The following is a 22,730-nucleotide window of genomic DNA, read 5'->3' on the forward strand; positions in this document are numbered from 1 at the left end:
GCAACCAGAAAATATATTTCAAAGTCCCAATTCACGTTTTCCTATTTTTCAGCCATCGGAAAATGCATTTCTGTGTCCCAGTTAACGTAAAACGTAGATTATCGCTAATATAAATTTCATTGTTGTAAACTCTTGGTGACCTTTCAGTTCTAGAATGACTTCATCCCGTGAACACCTATTTCTGATTTAATGGAGGTCAGAATGACTGGCATGTAATCACCCTCTCCGTGGGTGCTTTCCACATTTGTTCGTGCAAATCATGTACCCTCGGAGTGTTCGTGTTCCGTTTGGTTCCTTTTCATTTACTTTCAAGCTTCGGAGTTCTCTTTCTGCTGCCTTGTTTCTCTTTCTTACAACCTTCCTTCCATCGTGGAGTGGTTATGTCAACCGCTTTAGGGATAAATTCTACTCTTTTTCTTCCCACCACATTTTTCCTCCTATTGCTCTTATTGTACAAGTTTTTTCTGGTAAGGCTTTGCATGAAAAACTCGAATTACGTATTCCAAAGGCGTAGTTTCCCTCGGCTTAGATTTTGGTGGTAAATTTTAGCCATATCCACTCTCGGAGTAAGAAAAAATTCATTGCTTGCATAATTATAATATTTTGTGCAGCGGCATATTAAACGTTTAAACAGTTAATTCTAAATTACTGTGGTTTTTAATATATTTCCCCGTTATTGGAACCAGCTCTCGTTATTTTTAAAGGTCTCTTTCAGAATAGTGACTGAACTGTGTGATATACAAGAGAACTCACTGGCTACTAAACAATCTCTGCAGGAGATAACCGTTTGAAAGGGATATGCTTTAAATATCTGCGGTTTAAGTAAACGCAAAACTCAAATATTCTGTTTTACTCAACAGAAGTCAAGATTGATGCGAACTGTCGTTCACGTTAGACCGAGGCCTTTATCGAACACTGCCTCGTGTAAAAGTAAATGGGACGTTTTATTCTGCCTGAAGTGTCTGTTTTTAGGGAACGGAATTGACACACGCTGATGCCGTTTGTCGGGAGTGTTTACAGTGAGCTTTGGCATTGACTTTCCCAAATTTTGAAGTCATCGTCAAACATTATCCCTGACATGGAAAGTAAAGTAGATAGTGTTTAATCTCCTTTCATCTCGGTTATACAGACCAGTTGGGAGCGTCTGTTTACCTTATCTAGAATAAACACGTGGGTTGTATATCAGACCAGAGTAAAACTTCATTTGGGGAATCAGCGAAGGTTATGTAGGAGGTAAAGAAGGCGCGCAAAGTCTTGACGAAAGGGATGAGTAATTCTGGGATGTTGTATAGTGATCACTTTGTCTGTTCATCTGTCACACTTTGCTTTGGCTATAAAAAAAAAAAACTTCAAAGGCAAGCACGCGACACAAAGGTTGCTGTGGACCATGACCTTGAACTAAGGTCATGTGGAAAATGTCAAGTTCAAAGGGAGAGTTAGAAGGAAATTCATGATTGGGTGATAGCAGCAAATCAAAGGATTTGTAAAAGTTCACATTTTACGTAAGTTGCTTGGGATTAGAGGGTGTGTCGTGATCTGACCAAGGTCATTTGTGCAAGATCAAGGTCGACAGAAATTGTATTTATAGGTTTCATTTTTCTTTTGCTTGTGTCTAAATCATGGGCTTATGTTTTCAGTATTTGACCAACATTTTTATATATCTAGAATAAACTTAATGTGAATTGCTTATGTTTTTCATTTTGTGTTTCTTATATAAAGAGTTGTGATTAATTGCTTTAAATAAATTTAATGTGAATTTCTTATGTTGTGATAAATTACTTCAAATTATATGCATACGAAAAGTGCTCAAGTAAATGAAATATATTAAAAAAAATGGTAAGCATATTATAAAAATTGCATAAGCGTCAAGCGAATGTTCAATATAAAAGTCAATGAAGCAAACGCCAGACTCAGGATGCCAGCGTTTTGCAATCATAAATCTCCTTGTTAATAAAAAGGCCACACAAAAGTCTTTGTTCTACAAAAAATATTTGACTGGTTTAAAGATTCAGGGAAAGAGTCGAGTTTAACTGTATCTTATAAACGAAGAATCCACCGGGGTGGTTATTTCTAAACCGTAAAATCTTTCAGCAAGAATTCATGTAGTTGTGAAAATTAGCAACGCTATTCTCTTAATAGAACTTCAGGTATTAAATTGTTATATACAGAGTATATTTTCTTGCTGTTGTAGTAAGTGTGTGAAGAACACTTTACAGTAAGACCTGCAGTGAGGAATAGTTTTCGAGGAAATCGTGCAACAGGAAACGTTCATGATGGTAAACTAGGGAAATGTTGTCGGCTTCAGCATCTCTGGATTATTGTTTTCGTTCTAGTGGCTCTGATGAAGGTCGCGAGATTGAGAAAGCAAGAACAACGGGAGTATGAATTTCAATGACTATAAAACTGTTAGGAAGACCTTGACGGCGATTCGTAGAATGTTTTATTTGAAAAAACTGATGAGTCAGGAAAATGGAGGTATAAAGTTTCCAGCAAGGTTATGATATTGGAAAAGTGTCCGAGGAGATTTAAACCTAATCTCCCGATAACATGGACTGATCATAAAATATACCTAGATCGCTGTTGTTTTGTCATTAGATTCACGCCACTCAGTCGAACCTATTTTACTGTTAAAATGTCTAGTCTTGAATTTATCGCAAAATCTCCAGCCGTAATCTCTGAATCTCTCCAGCTACCTGCTGTCTGGATTGGGGTTTACTGTAAGTGGTGGTAGACGACGAGTGACGAAATAAAATGAATAAAATGATGCCGTTGAACTTGTGCTAAAATGAAGACGAATGTCAACAATTGGTGGAGCAGCACTGTGCGCTGGGACTCTAAACCAGTGCGAACAGGGATATTTTTTCATTGTGACCTCACATTAAGTTGTTCTTGCTTCGTCATTATTTGAGGGTGTTACCTTGTTTACATTCAACTCAACTGTTTTTTTTTTTCTGCCTCTCTCTCTTCTTGACGAAGTTAGCCAGTCTGTGAAGTGAAGGTACAACGAGATAGAAGGAGAAAAATCTAGTTGTTTACATCCAGACGTGGGTTGTATTTCAGGCTGCCTATTTTTCAGAATATTGATGACAGGACGGTTCCAAAAAGTCAGCAAACGTCACCAATGCCTGACGATAAATCACAGCTTTCAGTAAGCGGTTCAAATGTTACCCAGTTCCTTGTATTTGATAATCACGATACGAGACTTCTTTAATGTAAACGAGTGTCAACTTGTGAACTGCGTGACATAATTTGACAAGTGGCCTGCAGCTTATGGGGCTGTTATCCCTTGTGGGGAGTCTGGGTGGAAAATATCCTCGTAAAATATTTGGTTTGTGATAACGTTGCTCCTGTGTTGTTACCTCTCATCTTTAACAGTTAGACAACGTTTTGCTAATATTCTAGTTTCGACATTGTAAGACTGTAAACACAGTATGAGAATTTACACTTATACATTGTTCGCCGAGGAAAGGTTCTTGTTTAACGTTAATTTGACAGTATCTTTTCAGATGTAGTGTATATATTGTAGATGTGATGAGTATGAATAGTCCTTTTAAGTGCGTATTTAAAGCTTGAGTGCAAGTAGATAATACAGGCTTTGGTTGTATTCGAATTATGAAGTTGACATGTTTCTCCAACGGTTTTGTTTGCTGATTTTGAGTGGAATTTGGTTATAAATAGTTATCACACAGCTGAGGATGAATGCACATTAATTTTATTAATCTAAGTGGCCTATATTGTTAATGAATAATTTCAGTCTAATTCAGCGAAAACGTTAAACTTGTAAATGACGAAGGAATACTTTGCATTTGCAATGTCAATACTGCTTTATTTGAGACAGACACTATCATATTAGGAGTTAAAAGACAAGGTCAAGTACGAATTTGGTGCTGAGGTAGATGCACTTTTCCGAACTGGTAATGCGTTGATCATCCTCAGTAAATTGTAGTGAAGGAAAATGTATGCATGCATGTATGTATGTGTCCGTGCGTGCGTAGCGCAGGCATTAATTTATTCCTCTCAAAGAGACTGACGTACATCGGAGTGTAAAGAGAGCAGTCGATACCAAAAGAAATTGCCTGTCCTAGGGGGTTGCTAGGCGGGGGGGGGATGGTGGGCTTCAGAGCAATTATACGAAATTATGTTCCGTTTGACCTCGCGATGTGGCCTTCGATTTTAGGTCTTTTGTAAAGTTTTCGCTCTTTTGTGTCGGAGGTATCGCAGTCATTTCTGTGTATGAAAAGACAGAAGGGTGTCTTTTTTTTCCTCTCTGTTTAGGTAGTGGCGTCTAGAATGGGTACACCTATAAGGGACTAATCTTATTTATTAAGAAAAGAAAAAATATAGAGTAGTATTATTCCTGTCATGCCATGCACAGCATTCGTGCCTTGCAATAATTTTAGTCAGGCTCAGGAGGAAAAAGAAATTTATGATGAATGATCTAACGATCATCCTTTTTATCTGTTGCAGTTCCCGAGGCGTGTCCTACAACACAACCACCACAACAACAACCACAACCACCACGTCCACAACCAACCCCAACTCTGCGCCCGCCGTCGACTCCAACGACTGCGGACTTTTCTCCTTCAGACCAGCTTTCCTCCAGAGATTAGCTAATATTAAGGTGAGTTCTGGATTGCTTCTCTTCTCTTTTCTTCTCTTATTTTTGCTTTCGAAAGTCGCTTTCATAGTATTACCTGTTTTGCATGATTTTTGCTTTCTGTGTCAGTTCTGCCTCGTGTGTTGACTTTCTTTTGTGAATTTTCATTGTTTTTTTATAGTATTTAATACTTGGTGTATTCTCTTCAGTAACCATTATTTTACCTATCTTTTACAATTGCTGAATAGTGTGAAATTAATATTTATATCTGATTTTTTTCAGTTCCAATGTTTCGATCTTTTATTTCTGAATCAGTTAATGTTGCATATTTAAGATAAAAAGGGGCTCTGCAGTTTCTGTAATAATTAATGTAGTCAGTTCACTATTCCTGAATTAACAGATAATGATTATAAATACATGAAGTGGAATGAAGCTTACGGAGTGTGAGGTATGATAAAACAACGGTTCACTTATGCCACGAGAAAAAAAAAAAACGAGAAAAGGCCGATGGTCACTCACTTTCATCCAGGTAATTGGATATCAGATGATGGAATATTTGCATCGGATACAAAGCCTGCGATGACGTCATCGAGTAACGATTATTTTAGGCCGCATAATAAGTAATCTTGTTTCTCATGCTATAGCGCAAGTCTGGGCAGCTGTGTTGCGTGATTACCTGCCGTGAAATTTATCTAAATGAGTATATTCATAGGACATGACCAGGGAGCCAGTAAAGATCGTTATACTGGATTTTGCCAGATTTCTCCTGCTCTTGGGTTGGGCTTTTTTCTTCTTCTTCTTCTTCTTCTTCTTCGTCGGGAGACCAGGTCACTGAAGAAAGCCTACCTAGTCGTAGGCATGGGCGTTGCCTGGAAATTAGTTGGGGCGGGGAGGTTTGCCAAAACAAAAAAATTTATTTTCCACGCGGATGTTTTTTATAATAATATATTTCTTAAAGCGTTGGTAATAATTTGTCGCCGTTATTTTCCAAGTATAACAGATAATATATTGTAAAATTTTTGTAGATAGCAGATTGGGTTTATCAGTTGCATTTCTTAAAGTTCAAGCGAAGATGCAGTGCATTACTACCCTAATATTATTCTCCTTGCGTTTTATTACATTGTTATCTATTTATTAATGAATTATTTTTTTTTTATTTAAGTGAGATGTCGTCTTGGTGTGCTTCCCTTTACCACCTCTTACCTCTTTCTAATGAACACCACACTCTTTGGAAGCTAGAATTTCAAGTCAATGTCCCCTGTGGGCTTGTTCCATATGAATAAGGTTCATCCTCTGAATAATAATAATGATGAGAACTTGTAAAATTTTTAATAAATGCAATGTTGCTCCTGGTCAAAATTCATTTAACTGGGGGCGTGGGAAGGGGACCAGAGCAAGCAGAATTAACCCATGTCATATTCACACTGTAACGCATTCGGTGCTGCTTTGGAACCTGAGCCACATCTTCGGCAAAACTTTGTAGAAGTAATGTTAGTATCAGTCCTCTAAGAATAAAGTGCTTTGAGGAAAAAGTCTTCGACAAAATTTCCTTGTGAATTTGATCCCTTGCTAATGACGGAATCATGAATGTCAAAGTTTTCTTTCTGTGCATAATTTTTAATGAGGGTGATTTGCGGAACCTTTAGCCCAAAGGTCAGGTGTTGAAGAAGCCTCCAGGTTATTCGGTCTGCCTAGTATGTGATGGGTCTGGGTATCTGGGAAAGTATTATTATTATTATTATTATTATTATTATTATTATTATTATTATTATTATTATTATTATTATTATTATTATTATTCTGTTAAGCAGATATTAATGTGGCGTTAAGCCAAAAGGACATTAACTTTCAAAACATGATGTCACAGAATGTGAAAAGCTAGGAGGCAGAGAGAAAATAAGAATGACTAAATCAAAAAGCAATGAACATATTCACAACATAAACAGGTATACAAGACAAAACAATGAAGGCATTATTGCATGGTACTTAAACCTGCAAGCACAAGTTTCTTAGAGATTAAAAACCGCCTTCACATGACATCTTAATAACTTAGAACCCCAACAGTGCGTGGATACTTCTGAGCGAGTATCACAAGAAACATTTATTACAGAGTAGGCTGTTTTACAACAAAATATTTTGTGGTAGATACTATTAACCGCGTCAAGACGTTGGTGTGGTTACCGATATATGACTTCATATTTGTGATATTGTTCTAAGTTGCCACAAATGACGTCTGAGGATGTGGATACTGGTGTACAATGACTGCCATGGCCGTGATGTTTCAATATGACATTGTATCGTGCTGGTGAATATTTTTTAAATGCTTCGTAATATTGCACTGTGATCGGTAAATGATCGTTATGCATTGTAACACTGCATTGCGGTCGATTATTCCATCATATTGGCAAATGTCTTGACATGCGAATTTACCATTTTATTGCGGGCGTTAAATGACCCTTGTATACTGTGGTAAAAATGTCTTCAACTGCCATTCAATATTGAATTGCAGTTGACGACTTTAACTTACTTGCTGTAATATTGTATTGTGATTGGTAACCTTTTGTATTTTGAATCCCAACAGATATTTGTGTTCCTGCTGTCCATACTGGTGACGGTGCAACAGGCGCTGGCCTCTGGTTACCTCAATTCCGTCATTACCACTATAGAGAAGCGCTATGAGATCCCCTCCTCTCTCACGGGGGTCATCTCCTCCATGTATGAAATTGGGAATGTCATCACCGTCATATTTGTCTCCTATTTGGGCTCCAAGAGAAGAATACCGGTTTGGATCGGTGTCGGTAAGTTCCGAGTGGTTGCTTTCATTCATGGATTATTCACTTTTTGTTTTTTCATCACCATCATCCGGATGGGTTTGCTTATGGAGGTCATTCTGTCAGACCGTTTTATTTCTTGTATTTGTAAGTTGCAGTGTAGCTCCTTCATGTTGTGACTGCGAAACCGTTCTTGTTAATAAACTTTACAGATGGTCCTAATTTTGTTGATGTAGTCAATGAAAGTCTTAGTTATCTGTGATATGGAAAGACAATGATATGATGTTTTTTAATGGACGGTAACTGACTCACTAATGAGGCAGTCTTCTATTGTATTACAGAACACATTCGTTTCATTAGTACATAATTATGGTTACTTATTCAAGACTAAATATTTAAGAATGAGGTTTCATGGAGCTGACATGAAAGTAGAATCCTGTTTGAAACGTAATGTTGTTGCTGCAAGACGAGTAGGAGTCACTTCATTGTAACGACCCTTTTGTGTAGATGAATGCCAAGGTTGCATATCAGATTTATTCGCTGAAGAGCGTTTGTCCTGAAAACTTCCCTGTTTTTTACTTCTCTGGGCTTGTGTGTGTGTGTGTGTTTGTGTGTGTGTGTTTGTGTGTGTGTGTGTGTGTTTGTGTGTGTGTGTGTGTGTGTGCGCTTTGCAAGAACCCACGTTAAAATCGCCGTCGAAAGTTTTAGACCAAGTGTAGCCTACCGTGGTCATTACGTAGATTGAAGTAGTCTGTCTTTGATTTTTAGACAGTGAGTGGTTTTAATTGCTGTCATGAAGTTTACGCTGCAAATCTGACATATATTAATAAAGTACAGTAATTTATATGGTCCGTTATTATTATTGTCGCCATTAGTTGGCAGTCAGTGTGGAATGATGATATTGTTCATAGTCTTGTCCACGTCTGTTGAAAGTTCACAGCGTCATAGGATAATGCAGCAACTCCCGGTCTCACATACACACACTCACTATACTGGACCAGTAATATGGTTGGATTACTTTAAAAATTTTTCCCATTTACAATTCCCTGAGTAATTGTGCACTTGGTTCAGGGTGTTTCCATCTTTTCTGTTATTTGGTTACTAGGAATATTTATAGGGTATGAAAAAGTAAATACTTCGGAAATGGAAAACTGCTAGAATCAGGGTAGATTTCCCATGAGAGGCTAAATAAATGTATAAAATATATGGTGGTGGAATTTCCAGTTACTTCACTAATTGTAAACTCTTCACTAATTATTATTATTATTATTTGACTGAAAGGTTGTTGTGTTATGGGTGTCGGCTCCATATTGTTCGTGATGCCTCAGCTCATATCAGATCGGTGGTCGATTGAATTAGAGACCACCAACAGCACAGATTCGAGTGCCAACATCTGCCGAAATGCACGAGTTCGGGACGACACCTCGGAACGTCTTTCGGAGTACGGATTTGGAACGTTACCTGGCAAGATTATCTCTCTCTCTCTCTCTCTCTCTCTCTCTCTCTCTCTCTCTCTCTCTCTCTCTCTCTCTCTCTCTCTCTCTCTCTTTGAGAAGGACTTTGTTATAAGTTTTGCCATCTTACTTCATCTAAATTTTGGAAAAAATTCTTTCAGAAAATTAGTTAATTTTTATAAAATATAGCAGTGCATTTGCACTCTCTCTCTCTCTGTGGAATTGAAATTTGCAAACATCATTCACAAACATTTTGTGTATATACAAAGCTAACTTAAATTCATGTTCAGCTGTAAATGTGATTGTCTCTCATCTGAAATAGTTTTATTGGTATTAAATTTGACAAAATTTTGGTTTTGTTTGTAGTAGTCAGTGTTATATATGGACATAACTGTTGACATCTCACCTCTGGCTGAGCATAGAAAATGATCCCAATTACAGAATCTGTTTTGTTTAATAACCTGTTGTAGTATGAGTAATGATATGTATTTTCCTTACAAGTGATATATTCTTTCCGTTTTTCCAGATTTATCTAAAGGTGTGCCTCTGGGATCGCACAACAGCATTCAGTATGGAAAGCCAGACAACTGCATCAAGGGGAGTCGAAGCAACGTGATGCCCGTGTTGTTTTTCATGCTAGCACAGTTGCTTCTTGGTGCTGGGGGCTCCCCCCTCTTCACCCTGGGTACAACCTACATTGATGATCATGTCAAGAGGGAAAGTTCTTCAATGTATATAGGTATGATTAATGAAGTGTTCTTGTCAGTCTCTTTCCTCTCAGCTGTCAAATCTTCTTGCTCCTCCAAGGTTTTCACTTTGCACTCAAGAACAGATTCTTCGAAATAGCAAATTTACTTATGATTGGTCCAGTTGAGTGAGGGAAGTGAATTAAACCAACGATTTTGAATGCAGGCACAGCTATTTATTATTTTTCAGTGTAAACTAAAAAGTAACTTCAGTCCATATGTGTGATTGAATGTAGAACGAACAGTAAAATGAATATTTTCAATATGAAGGATAATAAGATAAAGGAACCTGTGAGGGTAAGGGTAAAATTTCCATAAAAAGAGAAGGCATTGTTCCCAAAATCCATATAGTATCCAACCTCTTTCAAATAAGCATGGTTAATACATTTTTAATCACTGGATTCACATGTACACTTGTTTTGTGTATATATACATATATTGCATATATACATATTCATACGTATATATAGATATAACTTATACAGTATACACTGTATATGTATATTTATTTATTATGGTAACTGTTCATTTCAACATAAATTACTGTATGAAGAAACAAAATGGACTTGAAAAGGTGGTGGTGTATAGTGTTTGTGATTTTGTAAAACAAGATTTTGGGTTTGTTTCAGGCATTATCTACACCATGGTGGCCTTTGGACCTGTACTTGGGTTCCTACTTGGCGCTTATCTTATCTCCTTCTACGTCGACACATTCTTTGTAGATACTTCAGTAATGCAAGCAGGTAAATTATTTAGATAAAAGTACGTTGCCATAATTTTTCTTTTGTCAACTGTAGAGTCGTCTTTTTAAAATGAGTCCTATCATGATTTCATGATGCCTTGAGTATTATTGTATAACTGATAAAACTGTAACTGTGAACAATTTTATATTTGATTTTTTTTAACTCATGTTCTGAAGCTGTTTTTTTTTAAATACACAATATATCCTTAAATGTTTGATTTATAAATAAGTTATTGAAATTTTTCAGATCATAAGCATGCCCGATGGATTGGGATGTGGTGGGGAGGTTTTCTCCTGTGTGGACTGCTATTAATCTTCATTTCAATCCCATTCTTCATGTTTCCCAAGATGCTCAAGGTGATTTTTTTGTGTACTTTCCAATAGACTTTTGTCACAATGTTTGAGGAACATGATACCTCATTAAGACATTGAAAATTACGAGCTGTATAATAACTAATGAAGAATAATGTTTTATTTATTCAAAAATAGATTTTCGAAGTCTTTGCAGGCCCAGACAGCTGATGTCTGTCAGTTCATAGATCTGTTAGAACCAGTATTTACTTGATATAATATTTTTTGTTTCATCCTGAATACTCCAACATTACTAGTACAGTAGTTAAATAAATGCAGCATACAGTTTTTAATTGATTCTTTCCCTCAACATAATCTTCATGAATTTGACCCCTGTTTAGGGGGAGCAGAGATTAGTCAAAGTAAAACTAAATATGATGTGCAGATGTATCAGTGGTGGTGTTTAGTCTGACATTAGACTCAATTTTAGCTTTAATTGGAGTACTTATATTAAAGAAATTGTTCGCCTCTTTATATTTTTAGAATGTGACGCTGTGCTGTACAGTTTTTGATGACCATACGTACAGTTGAAAATTATTTTTCCAGTATTTTGGTGATGAAATAATAGTCCTAAGTGCTGTTTATTTTGATCTCACATCTTCAACTAGGTGCGTTTTAAATGGCTTATGACCTTTCAGCCTTTGAAAGGGATTTATTGACATCAAAGAGGGTAAATCCTTTTGATCTTATTTCTGACTGTCACATTGTGCCTAGTTTAGGCACTTGAAATTTTGTGAAACATCTATTAATTATCACCTCCGTTTTATGCCTTATTAAATCGTGTCACAGAAGTTATGAAATTACTGCGTATGCCAGGTCTTTAAAGCTGCTAGCTTTCTTTAAACTTAATTGTATTCTTCATGTATTTATCAGCTACACGGTAAAAGCTCTTACCCTGAGAAATAGTGGTGACTTTGCTTACTGATTTGAGTTGGAAATAAATGAAATAAGGTTGCCCCACCAAACTAGTACATATTGACTTTTCATAATGGAAACTTGAGCAAATGAAACTAATTTTCAAAATACTCAGACTTTGTAAATGTCGTATTACAGTGGTACCTATAGCAAGATGAGTAATAGTTAGTTAAGTGACTAATTATAGCTGATTATAACTCTTTTGTAATAAGACCTTTTTAATATAGTCATAGATAGATTATTTGACACTTGAAAATTTTTTATGTGTGTATATTTTCAAAGGTAGTTTTTGGAATCTAGTTATTTTATATTTTACAGCTGTTATTAATGACAATTGACCATTACAGAAAGAAAAGGAGAAAGTAAGGATGGAAGAGAAAACAAAGGAGTTCCAGAAGGGTCACAGGCGCACAAAATCTCAGACCTCCACTTGTTCAAGACACTCCACTCTCTCAACAAAAAGAGTGTATGGCAAAGATGTAAGAGGTATGTATAACATATTATAGTACAGTATTACAGCTGCATGAGGTCCAGTCATCGTACAAGATAGGCAAGACTTTATGTGTTAGCACCCTTCAACTGTTTTTCATGAAATTTCAGTTGAACACTCTACTTCTATCAACACTTTGTGTTCAGATTGCTTTGAATTTGCCTTGGAGCAATGTTGTTTTGATGCAATAATTTTTTTTTCTCTGGCATTTGAAACTTCATTTAGTAGCAGAGTTTTTCATAATTTTAGAATGAAGGTAATGAAAAATTATTTTTTTATTCTGAACCATTAAACATGTTTAAGAAGTTTGTACTGTATATAATTACAACAAGAATGTTGAGAATTAAAGCATGCATTAGGTCATTTTTAACAAAGGTATTACCATGCACATAGAAAAATCATTGGTATCTTGGCTAAATATAACTTCCTGACAGGCAAATGTTGACATCTTGGCTTACCATAATTTCCTGATAAGCAAATTAACAAAACTGTAATGATATTTATTTTTTTTTTCAGATATCCCCCTGTCAATGCTGAAACTTTTGGTAAATCCCATCTACGTCATGACTTGCTTGGGAGCCTGCATGGAACTTATGATTGTGTCGGGATTTATAGTGTTTTTGCCCAAATATCTTGAGACGCAATTCTTCCTCTCGAATGTACAAGCATCTATATTTACTGGTAAGAAAAAATATTAGTCAATATATGAAATTTAAAAATATGCTTTAAGTATTATTTTTATTGTACTGTACGTATATGCTTTACTATACCAGTATGGTACTGTATACATACAGCATTAGGAATAGGAGTGTGTGTTGCAAGTGGAATACTTTAAATTTTCATGATATTGTCAGCTCTGTTAGATCACTTTGCATATCATCAGTTTCTAATGAAAACAGTCCCGGTATATCTCCCTTGACAGGAAATACTGTTTAATTAATGATTTTCAAGTGGATGGTGACCTACTGCAGTCAGTTCATGCCTTCAGGTGGCTGCTGCACACCATTCCATGTAATGATTAGTTACTTCATTTCCCACTGTAAATTCTTGAAATATTTTTTACTTGAGCATTCTTGCCCTGCTTTGTATTGACAGAATGCATTCTTCAATGTAACTTCCATCATGTTAAGAGATGTCGGTGTTCCATTGATTTTTGCCTTGAGGTATATTTTTTGTATATCTTACCATTCAGTGAACTAGGTATCTCATTTAATTTGACATGTTATGGTATGTCATAGCTTAAGAAGAAATTATAAAAATCCATGGTTTAGCCTTTTTCTTAGGTTTTATTAGATTGAATTGTTTTGCTAATACCAGCTAGAAAATAATTAATTTGGTTTGATTTGATTATTTGTAAAAAAATGTTCAATATATACAAGATTATGAGAGAAATAGAGTAAATAAATTTGAAATAGTGATGGTTTTTGTTACTTTCAGTATATGCCAGTTTCATATTATTGTTTTGTTACAGGTGGCATAGCAATTCCTGGTGCTTGTATTGGCATCTTCTTAGGTGGCTATCTGCTTAAAAGATTCAGTCTGCGACCTAAGGGTGCCATTCAGATGGTCATGGTCTTCAATTTGATTGGCTTGAGTTTTTATGGTCTCCTGTTTGTGTTGGGTTGTGACAATGTGAAAATGGCTGGTACTACGTCTCCATACTTTAACACGTTAGTACTAAAAAATATCAATGTTCAAACATTTTTATATTGAATGATATTTTTTGTAAATCATTAGAGTATTAATTTTTTTGTTTCATATACCACTAGTTTTCATTGACTACTGCACTTGTTTCAAAACTAAATTTATTGTTTCATGAATGTGTAATATATTGGAGAAAATTGAAGGATGACATGGAGGAGAAATTTTAAATGAAGACCATAGCATGTCTTTTTGAGCATTTGGCTTGCCTTTTGAGCTGTGCCAGTAATTTCTGTGCAAAGATTGTAATTTTTAGCAGTTGTTTTGTTGTAAATTTCCTTTGGTATGCTTAATTATCTGTGATGCACAAATCACATAAATGTGGCTAATAAAGCATTTGAACCATTTGATATGCAGGAAAAGTTTATATGTATTCTGTGTGTATTTATTTTTTAATAATAATTGAAATTTCCTTTTCAGCTCAATGGCTCACTCTGTTGCAAACAGCCCTGGTCAGCTAGATAATGGAGGATCTTTTCAAGTTAATTTGACTGCTTGGTGTAATACAGGGTGCTCTTGCTCTTCTTCGTTAGTAGAACCAGTGTGTGGCAATAATGGTCTTACTTACTTCAGCCCATGTCATGCTGGATGTACGTCTTACTCACCACAGCACAAATTTGCCAATTGCACATGTAAGTAATTCATTAAATCTCATTAAAACAAAAAGCTGGAATACATAAAACTTCTTTACTTTGTTTTGGTGAGGGTTTGCTAATGGAAAAAGGGAAGTTTATGGTTTTGCTTGCTATGATATAGATTGTAATTTCTGTTATAAGTATACAGTACATTTCAATCAGTCTTGTTATAATATTTTTGTATACTGCAGTTAAGTACGGAAGAACATTATTAATCACCATTATGATAATGTTGTTACTGTATATTGAATGAAAGCAAAAGTGTTTACAAATGTGAAATTTCAATGAGCTTGTTAAGCAGATTTTTTACCACTTTGTTTATAAAGATGAGGAAACTAGAAATTCTTTATTATTTTCAGGTATCCGGGGAGAGGGCAATCAGTCTTCACCTTTTCATTCATCTTCATCATTATCACCAGAAGGAGCAGGATTTTCCGAAGTGACAGCTGTCCCTGTTGCAACGGCAGGCCCGTGCTACATACCTTGTAATACCATCATGCCCTTCATGATATTGTTGTTCTTTATGTGCACTGTTGTAGCCATAAGTCAGATGCCCTTACTTATGATTGTTTTGAGGTAAGTTATGATCATAGCATTTTAAAATTAAATTTTTCCCTTTTAGTTAATTTTCTTGTGGCCTCTTAAATCACTCTATTTTAGTATTTATATTGTACATGCATATTTTTTTTATAATTATAGAATTTTAAAAAGATTTAACAATAAATTATGTATAGCTTGCTGCTACAACTTTGTTGGTTTCTCTAGTAAGATTGTTTAATTTGTTTGTTTCATGACTTCATATGACTTTACTTAAAAAGCTCTTAAACTTAAACTAAGCTTTTAACATTTTCTTAATGATGAAAGACTAGCAATACTCTGAGGACTCATTTAGGAAGTTACCTTTTTCTTTGGACAGTGTTATTGTTAAAGATAATGAAAATGGAATTATAGTGAAAAATGTGTAATGTGCTTGCTGTTTAGTGTTTGGCATTCCAGCAGTAGAGCATAGAAGTTTTTCAGAAATCATATCTAGAATAATAAAATTATTTAACTTAGCATACAGGTGTTTAAATACATAGTTTTATTCAGAATTATTGAAATCTGGCAGTTTATTTTTAACTTTGTGGCTAGCATTAGTTTATTTTAAAGAATTTTTTTTAATGTGGTGTACGGTGGGATTAGGGACAGTTTTGAATGGAGGAAAGATGATAAATCCTATGAAAATTCTTGCCAGGAAAAACAGATCATATACTGTATATTGCTGCGTAAGGGATATTTTCCATTAGTATGAACCAGTTTTTATGTCAAATACTTTAAAGAATGAGCTTGTATAATTATTGTGGATTTCATTTCGTATTTGCTTGTCATCAGTAAAAAACAATAATGATTCAGAGCATTGATTAAATTTCATTATTGATTCTGATTGATAAGTGGAAAGTGCCTTACAATATGTATGCATTCTTTCAAAATTACTCTTTGCATAAGATTTTTAAATGTTTCATTTTGGACATTTCCCATTTTGAGAATTACTTTGTAACAGCTTCAGCTTTAGAATTAGAATTCTTAATAAAATATAAAATTTTGAAAATACAGAATTCTGTAATTTTTATTATTTTCAGTGATTCTTTTAATGCCTTTCTTTTTATTTCCTGCAAACACATTCATAGTTTTAAACTGTTGCCAGTTGTATCACTTTTACCACTCACTTTCTTTTCATAGTTTCTTATTATGGTCGTGAATGGATTTCTTGATCCTTGTGCTTCTCCTCTAAATGCCTTACAACTGTATACAGTAATATTTTTTTCAAGGTTTGAATATTACAGTAGTATTAATAATTGACTGTTGTTTCAGATCTGTGGATGAAGAGGAAAGATCTTTTGCCCTTGGTGTCCAGTTTGTAATATTTCGGCTTATAGCTTATATCCCAGCACCTATTATGTTTGGATCAGTAATTGATTCTACATGTTTGATGTGGAAGAGTTCTTGCGGGGAGAAGGGAGGTAGATGCCTAATCTATGATATAGAAATGTTCAGATACAGGTCAGTATATTTAAAAACTGGAAATTTCTGTTGACCTATCTGTAATTATCTGGTATCCTGACTGATATTTTCGAGTTGCTCATCTTACATGTTAAGTTATTTAAAGTTAACCTAATTGGTTGAAACATTTTATTTTACTGAAACAGTTTGATCATTATTGTTAGTAAATGGACAATATTAGACTTCTTAGATGATGATTGCATATGTAATTCTAATGTTTGATTGCAGATATGTGGGTATTTGCACAGCAATCAAGATCATATCAGCAGCTATTTTTGTGTTTGACTGGTTACTAATAAGATGGAAGTATAAATTGGATATGGAAGGAACCATGACAGTTGGAGATATTGTTAATTCCCTCATGTCTGTGGATAAAGACCATGAAGCTGATAATTTAGCTGAGGAAAGTGTTTGGCTGCCAGAGTTACAAGGGTCACAACCACCAGCTGGTCACCAAACCAATTTGATGAATACCTCCACGACCACTGCAGCTCATCATTATCATCATAGGAGAAATGGCTCTTTAATTAATCGTCAGCAGTTGCCATCTCATGGTTCTGGTAGGTGCAATACAAATTTATGTAATTTTTAAGTGAAAACAGTTTATTACTCATGTTTAGCAGAAATGAAATGACCTAAGTAAATGTTGTCTTCTTGAATAACTGATAAACATCCTGTGTACAAGGCATTAATGTGGCCAGCTGGATTTGTGCTTAGTGGGCTACTATAATCACATAGCTTGCAAAAATTTCTGCCGTATTTAAAAACCAGTAAATTAATTTAGAGTTTGGTATATAATTTCAGTACTTTGAGGTAAATTTTCTCGAGATTTACGAATGAAAAGTGTGCAAAATTCTAATTATAATTCTTTGTGTTTATTCTTGTTTTTGTTATGGCTAAAATTCATACTGTTGTAAAAATAGTTCACAATACAGTAATATTTAATTGTTTTGCCATATTTTCTTTGGTTTCATTATTTTTGTGAATGCCTCATAAATTAAATGTGATCTGTTGATAAATATGTTCAGTTTCTCTCTCCATGTTTTCCCATAAAAATTTTCAGATTGTTTATCGGTGAATTTGATATGTAACTGCTATCATATCACAATACAATATTTTGAACCTCTGAGTCTGTACATTTGTGAGGAAATAGATGAAAATCCTCTTTAAGTGAAATAAAAAAAACAGGATATTTATCAGTAGTATATTTCACTTTATCATGAGTTTTGTTATGAGAAGTATTGAATAAGTTTAGTGCAAAACTGCAAATAAAGCGTTTGCATAAAACTTAAGAGGCAATTTATGAAGTACAACCCATGTTTTTACCTACTGGCTATAAAGCACTGAGGAAAAGGATTGGTGTCCATCCATTTCATCTTGGGTCCATCCGTTTCATCTTGTTCGGAGGTTCACTCTGAACTTTTATCACTGCCAGTTTTGTCATTATCATTATGGGATGATTTCTTGGATTTCAGTGGATTGCTTGTCGATTCTTTGTATCTCAGTGTGGCCAGCTTTGCAAGAGTTCAGAATTTTGATGTGATAGAGCTATTTTTGTGAGTAGTGTAAGAGGTCGTGATCTTTGTTTGTGAGTGATATTACTGTATCTAATAGTTTTTTCTGCTTCCGTATCATTTTTCTTTGAGCTTTTGACACATTTCTAAGTATTTGAGGTAGGTTTGGCTACATTGTCCCCACAGGAGACTATTACATGGTTTGCCTTACATGGTACACTGCAGATGATACTGCACTATTTTTGATGTTCTTGTCAAAGATCATCGTAATCTTCAGTATTTTTCCATGTATTCCCCCAACTTATGAGTGTGTATCTGTCTCTGCCACATATAGTACAGGCCATATACATACGTTTTAATTTTTGTCATGTTTACTAAAGGGATATTCTTATTTACAAGTTATCTGATAATATCTTTCCCTTTTATCGATGCCAGTGCTACTTATTCTTACATTCTTACAGTTATTGTTCTGTTAATACATGCTTCATATTCCAGTATGTTTCCAAGGTAACCAAAAACATTCTACCCCCTTCTAATAACTGTCCTTCATCATAATATGGTACTCATCCACCCTCTTTTCTCCATTTGCCTTTCCTATAGATTTCAGACATTGAGGATCCAATACTCCATTTCTATTTTGCAGTCCTGAGACTCTTTTGGCACCATCTTGTACATTTGATACATTATATTTCATCTGTACTCTCTTCCACCACATCCCAGTGTCTACTTTATGATAGTATTTGCTCCTTTGTTTCCTTTCCAGTGACCAGAATCTATGTTGCTTAATTTAATTTCCAGTCATTGTTATCTTCATTCAATTTTTCTATCTTGTAAACATTTCAACAACCTCTTCTTTGGACTCTGTTGTTAGTGTTAGATGATCTTCATAGCTCCCAGGATGTTCACCAACATTTATCTCAAATTCCTATGATCTATTGCTAGTCTTCAATGTAGATCTTGAGAGTTGGCATAGTAACATCACTAGCTTACCAAGTCTTTTTGGTACTCTGCTTTTGTAATGCCCATCCAATTGCTTGGCTTAGTACACTGTCAGATGTCTTCTCATGATCCACAGGTCTATGGTATAATTTCTTCCTTTTTCCATGGTACTCATCCTGTAGATTCTGTATTTAAAAAAACAGGTGCTGCAGTTGATATCTGTGGCAAACTGATAGTTATCAGTTTGAAAAATGTTAAAACCTTACCACCACCACTCTACAGCGTTAACACTGCATCACATGCATCTTATTCTTTTATACTTTTGAGATTTTAGCACATCCCATTTCTGTTTTATACTATCATTGTCTTTCTCTTTCTCTCACACTTTTGGTTCTGTTTCTTCATTTATCAGGTTTTCATATACATGTATCTGGTTGCCTCATTACTGACTGGTTCTTGACCTGCTATTGAAAAAAAGGCATGTTATTCTTGATGGATGTAGGTTTCTCAATTTTCATTTTCCTCGGCTTCTCCTACCTCCTTCAGATATTAAATCCTCTCGTGGTGGTTCTGTCATGACATCATCGTCAGATTCATTTGCATCTTCATCATTTATATTAGTGACCCTCTTTTAAATATTTTCCTCATTTGTTACCCCCAATTATCTCCACCAGTAAAGTTGGAAGGAGGCTTTTGTTTTCACTTGCGTCAGCCTGTGTTTTGGCAGGTCATCTTAAGAGCAAGAGTGCAGAATATGATGAAATTTGGCAGAGATATTGAGTTGATGACCATTTGGGAGAAATAGATTACATGATAATTGTTGCCATGGAAACAATCTCAGCTTTGAGTCTATTTGTCCCAAACTTGAATCATCTCAAGGAAGCATTTTGAAAATGTAGTATCTTCCAAGTGTCAGCAAATTCTGTCTCTCTTTTCTTGTGTGAGAAGCCAAAGCCAGTTTAAGAACACAGTGAAAAATGTAAATGAATTGAAACAAAAATAAAATCTGAAACCTAATAATAAAAATACTAAAAAACATATGAGTAGTGAGCCTGTTAGTAGGATATTTCAGGAATGGAAGAACAAAAGTTTATGAACATGCAGTAATATTTATGACTTGACTTTCTAGAGAGAATTAACTTTTGGGGGAAATCGGCTTAGAGATGATTTGTTGCCATGGAAACAATCTCAAATCCAAGACTATTTTTCCTTCAAGTTAATCAACCCAAGAATGTCACCTATGAATTTATCTGCCAAGTATCATCAAATTCTGTTCACCCATTCTGGAACTGTCTTTCAAACTGTCACAAAAAACACTTGTTTTTGGCAGTATCAGTGCTTCGTATCTAGTAGCCTTGGCAAAGGTACACGACCTACTTAGAGCATTGTACACTCGTTTTCTTGTGAAATTAGTTCCCTTACTGGTAAGGTTATTTTTATTTATGGATGACTTTTTTTTGTGAATAGGAACAGAATTTTTCCATTAATTATAAATTTTCCTTGACTGTCTAGGTCTGTTAGCCAACTTTTTTTTTTTTTGGGGTGTCAAAAGTCACTGTCATACCAGTAATTCAGCCCTTATGTTTCTCTTTCCTTGAGACTTTCCTTGAGACTTTGTCATTTGCCTATGTATGTTTCTGGATTTAGCAATCTCTTTTAATGTACTTCAGTATCTTGCACTGGTTACATTTATGATAATCTTATTTGTACAGTATAATTTTCAGTTTTTCAAGTCATAACATGTCTGGTTTTATTTCTAGGTTGTGTGTTTTTAGTCACAGAATTCGTTATTATATAGTATAGTAGGTTCACTTATACTATGCTGTTAGACTTGTTCTTCACGTACTATAAAACTGAGCTTTGTTTCTAATGTGATTTTTATTATTTTGTGACATTTTACCAAGGTTTTTTAATTTCATCTTCTTTGTTTCTCAACTCTCTCTTGTAATTATGGTAAAATTAGTGTTTTCTTTTTCTGCTATTTTAAGCATGTTCCACCATCATCATGAGTTTTGTGGCGTGAATCTCATACAATTTACCAACATACTGTCATACTTTAGGAGCAAAGTAGATAGGCATCGAGAGGATAATTATTGCAAATGTAAAATACATCCAGTGTAATAGTGTTGTCTTTACTTTTGAATATTCTATGAAAATATTTTGCATTTATTTGAAATGCTATAAAAAACTGTTATAGAGGAGAACAGACTACAAAAAATTTAATCCTAAAAATTAATGATCAAATACCTTTATTAGAAATAATTTTAAACCATTCATCCCGAGTTGTATTATTATTCTTAGATAATCATGGTGTACAATGACAGTATTAGATTTTACTCAATCTGTGTTTGATATTGGAAAATTCTCCTCTATCACATTGTATAGATATAGTAATGCCCAACTGGTTGAGGTCATAACTTTTACGAATGAGAAGGTTATACTAGTACTTCAAATACTTTGATGATTTTTATATAGATCCTATTTAACCCATGTGAAGCATTGGCTTCATCAATGTTTTCCTTCTCAGTAAAATCTAACTATTTTCATGTTCCTTAACCAACAAACTCTTTCATCTCATCTTGTAAATTTTTCCTTTCACCATTTTATGATGGTATCGGGTTTTGCTTACAAACACAGAATTTTGACCATGAGACCTTGGGTTGGTTTTGCTTTACAAACACAGAATTTTTTGCTGCAGTGCAGTTTAAAGTATTATTGCGTGTGTGCAAAGATTCATTTTCCTTTCCATTTGAGACCAGTCTTTGTGGGCATCAGATTCCTCAAAGGTTCACCATTTGTCATCCTAGGTACCCACTGGCAGCTACATACAGTACTTTTCATTATGGAACTTGGCAGCCAAAACCACATGGAGATTGGCAGTTCTCTGGTTTCTTCTTTTAGTGACAATTTTGTTGTTAAGAGGCTGCAGTTTAAAGTATTATTATTGTGCACAGATTCATTTTCCTTTCATTTCATTTGGAATATATAAATATTTAGTTAAACATTTAGTTCTCTCTTTCACATTCTGTTTTGTAACCTCACTATGTTGTCTTATAAAGTTTGGCTTTTTTTTTTTTTCTCTCTGTTTTGAGAGGTTGCCAATATTTGGATCGTTTCTGTGCTTGGGTCATCTCATTTTTTTTGACTTGGGTATTGTAGACAGCAGATTGTGTTCAAGGTTTTAAAGGTCTTCATGGAAATCAAGAAAGTGAATGCATATCCTATTAAAAACATGGTCTATGGGGAAGTAAATTAATTTTGTGGCACATATGTTAGGGAATGAAACAATGTGTGATCTACTGTGTATGGTAATGTAATAGATAATCTACATATCGTAGAAAGTGTGGTCTTATTTATAATGTACAATTAATATGCCACAAACTGAAAGGCAGATAAAAAAGTATCCAGGCATATCACCAGTAAGATGATACAAACTATTTTTTCTGAAAACCAGAAGTGTGCCTCTCTAAAAGTAGCATATTTTTGTACCTTCAGTGAGGTACATCTATCTTTCTTTCCAACAAATGTAAGCTTGTGTCTTCTAATGGCCACAAGTTAACTTTTTTTGTTCATAAGAAGCAACATCTGGAAACTGCATGTGCACCTTTAGGAGTAGTAATTTTCTTTCATCTAGGTACTTACTGGCATTCCTGCAAGGGAGATCAAATGATATTAGACTCTACAAAGTTTGCCTGTATTAACATCTTGAAGTTTCCAATAATATATAAGCCATATAGTGATTTTATCAAGGCAACAATACACAAGAAGGTAGCTTATGGCAATATATAAAGCACAGGCAACTTCAGGCCTTTATGATGTTCTAACTTTTTCACAT

General features: G+C 34.8%; 1 protein-coding gene across 7 annotated transcripts in view; it reads left to right on the plus strand.

Moving 5' to 3' along the window:
* Oatp30B (Organic anion transporting polypeptide 30B) overlaps positions 1-22,730 on the plus strand; it is a 314,617-nt gene that overhangs the window by 286,197 nt on the left and 5,690 nt on the right. For all 7 annotated transcript variants that reach the window (XM_067096784.1, XM_067096781.1, XM_067096783.1 and 4 more), the window contains 13 exons: positions 4,468-4,621; positions 7,179-7,395; positions 8,650-8,832; positions 9,349-9,561; positions 10,198-10,311; positions 10,558-10,667; positions 11,924-12,062; positions 12,583-12,747; positions 13,538-13,736; positions 14,188-14,399; positions 14,762-14,978; positions 16,254-16,442; positions 16,671-17,002. In XM_067096784.1, coding sequence (XP_066952885.1) covers positions 4,468-4,621; positions 7,179-7,395; positions 8,650-8,832; positions 9,349-9,561; positions 10,198-10,311; positions 10,558-10,667; positions 11,924-12,062; positions 12,583-12,747; positions 13,538-13,736; positions 14,188-14,399; positions 14,762-14,978; positions 16,254-16,442; positions 16,671-17,002 — 2,444 coding nt within the window. The remainder of the gene's footprint in view (positions 1-4,467; positions 4,622-7,178; positions 7,396-8,649; positions 8,833-9,348; positions 9,562-10,197; positions 10,312-10,557; positions 10,668-11,923; positions 12,063-12,582; positions 12,748-13,537; positions 13,737-14,187; positions 14,400-14,761; positions 14,979-16,253; positions 16,443-16,670; positions 17,003-22,730) is intronic.

The sequence above is a fragment of the Macrobrachium rosenbergii genome, chromosome 53, assembly GCF_040412425.1.
Source record: "Macrobrachium rosenbergii isolate ZJJX-2024 chromosome 53, ASM4041242v1, whole genome shotgun sequence".
Classification (NCBI taxonomy): Eukaryota; Metazoa; Arthropoda; class Malacostraca; order Decapoda; family Palaemonidae; genus Macrobrachium; species Macrobrachium rosenbergii.